Genomic DNA, 6,000 nt, shown 5'->3' with positions numbered 1-6,000 from the left:
TGAAAGCACCGAGTCCTAACTACTGGACCACCAGGGAAGTTCCCTGATCTGTTTACCTTCCTTTCTACAAAGCTGAAAGAATTCTATCACTGAGCAATCCATCCCAGCCTACAAAGTGATTGCATAATCACGCTGTTCCTGTGCATAATCAGAGGACATTAAATAGCGTTAGGAACCATAATGCTTCCCAAAGCGCTAATACAATTAATGTATCAGAGTGACTGAGGGTAAAGCAATGACTCTTACCTAAAGATATCATTGAGGATACTAATGAAACAAAATCGAGTTTTTTAAATCAAGGTTTTAAAATAAGGGGGGAGATACTAAAATTATCATTTTTAGACTGGTATTATGAGCGAAATAGCAAAAGAGGCTGGACATTGATGGATTTGGTAGCGTTGGCGCTTTACATGGTGTTCCTTAAAGCCTGCTCTTCTTGGTACTTTCCTCTAAAACTAACACACTAATTCACCACTAACTTTACGATTGTTTTTATTATTTTTTCGGCCGCACCACACCACATGCAGGATCTTACTTCCCCGACCAGGGAGCGAACCCATACCCCCTGCAGTGGGGTCGCAGTCTTAACCACTGGACCCCCAGGGAAGTCCCACGGTTGTTTATTTTTAAATTATTATAATTACGAAGTACATATTATACTTTACGTATAACCACAGTGTTGACTGAAGAAAAATGCACAACCTAAAAGTTGCTAGTTATGTTTTATTTGGGGACCTTACTGAGGACCATCGCCTGGGAGACAGCCTCTCAGATAGCTCTGCAGGACTGTTCCAAAGAGGTAAAGAGGAGTGAGGATATATAGGAGTTTCTGCTGAAAAACACACATGGGAAGATGCAAGAGTCTGGGCTCATTAAAGTTACTCCTTAGGTATGCATCTTGATGTAGGGCCACTATCCTGTTTTTCTCCATCCTGAATTCCGCTCATGGGGCACTAATGGGGGGCGGGGGCGGAGGGGGGCCAGGCTACAGTGGCTGATAGCTTGCGGGCAGGCAATAGTCATTGTTTACTGGGATGGCAGGCAACATTCTTTGCCCTCGATAGTAAGTATATATTCATATTTATTTACCATATTTATAATGTTTTCATGTATGAAGTATATAGTCATTTCTTTTTTTCCCAAAAAAATCAGTTTTGAATCCCTAATCTCGGTTTTAAGTCCAAGATATCAGTGGTACTAGAATTTGCTAAAAGTTTTGTATATAGACCTTGGACTGGAGACTCCAACGAACTGTTGGGAACCCACATTTTGGCACATGCCTCCTATTAGGCAAATAAATGCTGCTTCCTCCCGTTCCTAAGTGTGGCCTCCCTTCACGAGATCAGGTAGACTGTTTTGTTTTCATTTGGTGAAAATGACACTGATTCTGGTTGAAAGAGAATTAAAACAGCTATTTTCTGTAGGTCACAGGTCCCTAACACTGTAAACTCGGGTTGGAACAGGATAAAAGGCTCGGTAGCTCCTGGCATGCAGCCAAACACCTGCAAAGTACTAAGACTGCAACTGGCTCAATAAATGCTTTTCGGAGAAACCAGGGAATAAAGGCACAAGGACCATGAGACGTGACCATGCTGAGGACCCAAAGCACCGGTCCAAACGCTGGCGTTACCGCCTGACCGAAACCAGCGCGAGCCTTTCTGTACATCCGAACCGGAGGTCCCGAGGGGCTCTTCCCGCCGCCTCCGCGCCGCCTCTCGGCGCTCCCCCTCCAGCGTCTTCCCCGCCCGGCCCCCGGCCGCCCGGCCGCCCGGCCAGGACCGGGCTCCGCGCGTGCTCCCTGGCTGCACCGGGGTCGCTCCCGAGCAGGGTGAGAATCCGCTCCTCCGCGTCTTGGAGGCGACCTGGAAGAGCCGGGACGAACGCGCTAGGTCTTCAGAGAACGAAACGGCCGGGCACAGGCGCAGAGTGGCCAGGAAGAGGCTGCTCGCAAAGCCCGGAAGCCCTGCCGGATCCACCCTGCGGCGGCCGCGCGACCCCGGACCTGCGCAGTAGCGTCCGCGGCGGCGGCGGCGGCGGCAGCAAGATCCGCGGCGGCAAGATCCGCGGCGGCAACGTCCGCGGCGCCCCCCAGCCGGAACGTCCGGCAGCCTCAGGCCGCCCGAGGCCTCCCGCGTCATGTCGGCCCAGGGCGACTGCGAGTTCCTGGTGCAGCGAGCCCGCGAGCTGGTGCAGCAGGACCTGTGGGCCGCCAAGGCTTGGCTGATCACGGCCCGCAGCCTCTACCCCAGCGACTTCAACATCCAGGTGAGGCCGGGTTGGGGCGCAGGTGGGGCGGTCCTCCCCGCTTCCCTGAGTCCCCCGCGAGGCTGGCCCAGGGGACCCCGGGCCCCGCTCCGGGTCGGGGCGACGGGAGCGTTACCCTCTCGGCGGCCGGGACAGCGCCTCGCGCCGCCGGGCAAGGCCGCCCGGCGGCTCGTGGGTCCGGACGGCCGCCGAGCGGGCGCGGGTAGTGGCGGGGGCGGGGGCGGGGTGGGGGTGTTCTAGGTCCCCGCGGGAGGGAGCTGGGGTGCAGTGTAGTGAACACAGGCGCCAGCTCCGGGCTGCGGCTCTGTGAGGGGACCAGTACCGCGCATCTGCGGGCCCCGCGGTAGATAAAGGCATTCGAGTGACGCGAACGCCGTAGACCTGCACCGCGTTGCCGTCGGGGGTAGTCAGAAGCCCCGCTGGCCGCGGGAGACGTGCCTGCGCTAAGCCGGGGCCCCGGGGCCGTCGGCGCGAGCCCTGAGGCTCCGTCAGCGCGTGATGCCCGACCCTGGGACCTCCGGGGCGGTGGGGTGAGCCGGGCCGGCCGGGCGGAGGGCCTGACGCGGCCCCGGCCCGTGTTGCAGTATGAGATGTACACCATCGAGCGGAACGCGGAGCGGACGGCCACCGCCGGGAGGCTGCTCTACGACATGTGAGTGGGGACGCCGCCCGCCCCTCTCGGGAGGTTTCCGTTCTGTCTGTGGCAGAGGGAGTTGGGGGAGGGTCCTCAAGTTCATCTGCGTGTCCGGCACCTAAAGCTTAACTTGGTCGTGGGTCTAGGCCTTCCGTTAACTGCGGGGAAGTCTTCTTAGGTTTTATTCTTGTTACAGTTCTTCCATTCAATCATTTATTTTACTTTGGGAATAACATAGTAAGGCTCCTTGCAGAAGTTGCGACGGTACTGAAGTGTAGAGAATAATCAGTGGAAGTCCCTCCCAGCCTCGGCCCGAGTTAAGGGGTGCGTGTGTCTGTGTGCATGTACGCCCAGGGCGCATCAGCAGGTTCTGGGGGAGGAGCTGCAGCGGTGAGCGCCTACCGCTCACCCACTGTGATGGGGCGCTTTCCAGGCCAGCATGTGGGGATCTACTTGCTTCTTTCTCCTGTCTGCATAGCGTTTCAGCCCTCTTTTCTCGGCGGACATTTAGGTAGTTTCCAGTTGTTTGAAATTATATTCAGAGTGTCAGAAAGCAGTTTTGTACTCACATTTGGGTGTTTTTTGTAGAGTATATTCTTAGACGTAGGTTTTCCTAGTCGAAGGGTATGCGCATTTTAAATTTCGATGCACTGTCAGATTACTCTCCAAAAAGTACTGTTCAGTTTACATCTCCACTGACCTGACCGTGTGTGAGTGCCTCTTTTCCCACACCTTCGCCAGCATTGGATATTATCAGTCTTTCTCTCAGCTGTCAATTTTTGCCGGTGCCGCAGGAGAAAACAATATCTTGCTATTTTTTAAAGATTTGTGTTTGTTGTATTACTAATAAGACTGAGTATCTTTTCAAATATTTTGCTGTTTGTATTTTTTCTGTGATTTGCCTTTGCCCATTTTTTTCTTTGGGGAGTTTTTTTTTTTTTTTTTTTTTCAGGTCGTTTAGGAGTGTTTTGCATATTATGGTCACTTGTCTTTTCACTTATTAAAAAAACTAAAGACTTTTGTGAGTACCCTCATTTTTCTTAGTTTTTATTTTTATATCTTTATTTCGGTTTGTTTTGGTACATCTATATATTCACTTGGAATATAGTAAAATATGTTTTTCTCTGATGCTAACGTTTTACTTTCTTTTTTGGATACTATTTGGAATCTGACATTTTAATTTAATGCATTCATTTTAAAAATAGGTTTGTGAATTTCCCAGATCAGCCCGTGGTGTGGAGAGAAATCAGCATTATTACATCAGCATTAAGAAACGATTCACAGGATAAACAAACCCAATTCTTAAGAAGTAAGAATGAAGTGATAACTTAATGGTGTGTAAATTACTACTTCTGTAAGTCAGAAAGAGAAATACAAATACCGTATGCTAACGCATGTATATGGAATCTAAAAAAATGGTTCTGATGAACCTAGTGGCAGCAGGAATAAAGACACAGGCGTAGAGAACAGACTTGAGGACACAGGGGTAAAGGGGAAGATGAACAAAGTGAGAGAGTAGCACTGACATATATGCACTACCAAATGTAAATTAGCTAGCTAGTGGGAAGCTGCTACACAGCACAGGGAGATCAGCTTTGTGACCACCTAGAGGGGTGGGATAGGGAGGGAGGGAGGGAGACACAAGAGGGAGGGGATATGGGGATATATGTGTATGTATAGCTGATTCACTTTGTTGTACAGCAGAAACTAACGCAACATTGTAAAGCAGTTATACTCCAATAAAGATGTAAAAAATAAAATTACCAACATCGATAAATAGCTAAGGTATTAAAGCTATCATTAAGAAATCAGAGATAAGATATACTAATGTGTTTTATGCTACATACTCTAGCAATATACATAATTTATGATAAAATTAGAAGCAAAAATGTAAAAGAAGATGATTCATCTAATTTTTATAAAATGTCTGTATGAGATTAAAAGTAATTGTATTTTGGAAGTTTTGCCTACTTGGGTAAAAATACTAGCAATTATTTCACCATAGTAAAAGTGACTCACAACTGTGAACCCAATAAGATGCAGTTTTATTGATCTGTTAATTTAAAAAATAATAATTTTCTGAAAAACAGAAATATCTAGAAAGTGATCATTCTTTTTACTGTTATTAGAACATAATGATGATGCTATCTCATATAATACAGTTGTAGATATACCAAAATATTTCCAAGTAGAATTATATTATAATAAAAAACATATAATTCTTTTTTAAAAAAATAACTACTTCTGGAATACCAAGTTCTGTGTAGTAATTTCACAAAAAAGTCACATCTGTGGTATTGGTAGCCATATGCATGTTTTGTTCTTGGCAACTGAAGCCTGTACAAATGATGTCACTTGATCCCTTGAGCATATGCTTAGAACCCTTTAAACTTCCTTAAAGGATGTGGATTTATCAGTTAGCCCGGGAAACTGAATATATTTTAACAAGTTTTACAGTAATCAGAAAACATCTGTAGATTAGGCAGATCTCCACAGAACAGGAGAGAAACTTTCAGTAATTTATGACCTTTCTTATTAACCTTCACTCTGTGTTGGTTGCTATAGCCAATCCAGTATTTCAGATTTTGGATAAAAAAGAAAGTAGATTGTTTAGGTCATTTCAACTCAAGTGAGTGCTTTTTATCTCAGTCAGCAGCAAGCACTGCTGTGACCCTTCCCAGGCATCATTCTTCTCTTCTAGATCCAATAAGGCCTCCAAAGGTTTTATCGTCATTCAGCAAATATCTTATGCCCCATAGTATCTGACCCCAAAGCCTTCCAGGTTGTAGGTGAACTCCAACAATAGTGGTTCTTCACTTAGTATACACCATTCTGTACGTGATGATGCCTTATCTCCACTTTTGCTTCCGTACTTTCTTTCTGAAAGAAACTTTTAAAAATGAAATGTGTTATATACAGGTTTATTTGAAACTCTTCCTGGTCGGGTCCAGTGTGAAATGTTACTAAAGGTTACGGAACAATGCTTCAACACTTTGGAACGATCAGAAATGTTGCTTCTACTTTTGAGACGATTCCCTGAAACGGTGGTACAGCATGGGGTAAGATTTGATCCTTTCCTTTTTCATAAAAGAGAATAAAAT

General features: G+C 46.8%; 1 protein-coding gene across 4 annotated transcripts in view; it reads left to right on the top strand.

Annotated features, from left to right (window-relative positions):
* Nucleotides 1–1,847: 1,847 nt before the first annotated feature.
* INTS10 (integrator complex subunit 10) overlaps nucleotides 1,848–6,000 on the top strand; it is a 42,296-nt gene continuing 38,143 nt past the window's right edge. Inside the window, exons 1-4 of one of the 4 annotated variants that reach the window (XM_082444232.1) lie at nucleotides 1,848–2,265; nucleotides 2,850–2,917; nucleotides 4,105–4,208; nucleotides 5,819–5,958. In XM_082444232.1, the coding sequence (XP_082300358.1) occupies nucleotides 2,137–2,265; nucleotides 2,850–2,917; nucleotides 4,105–4,208; nucleotides 5,819–5,958 (441 nt within the window). In that variant the 5' untranslated portion in view covers nucleotides 1,848–2,136. Of the gene's footprint in view, nucleotides 2,266–2,849; nucleotides 2,918–4,104; nucleotides 4,209–5,818; nucleotides 5,959–6,000 lie in introns of those variants that run through there. The other 3 variants (XM_082444229.1, XM_082444230.1, XM_082444231.1) reach the window with 3 other exon arrangements.

Source organism: Balaenoptera physalus (assembly GCF_965194825.1).
Source record: "Balaenoptera physalus genome assembly, chromosome: 21".
NCBI lineage: Eukaryota > Metazoa > Chordata > Mammalia > Artiodactyla > Balaenopteridae > Balaenoptera > Balaenoptera physalus.
The sequence above is the reverse complement of the archived record's forward strand: the minus strand, read 5'-3'. Positions and strand labels throughout refer to the sequence as shown.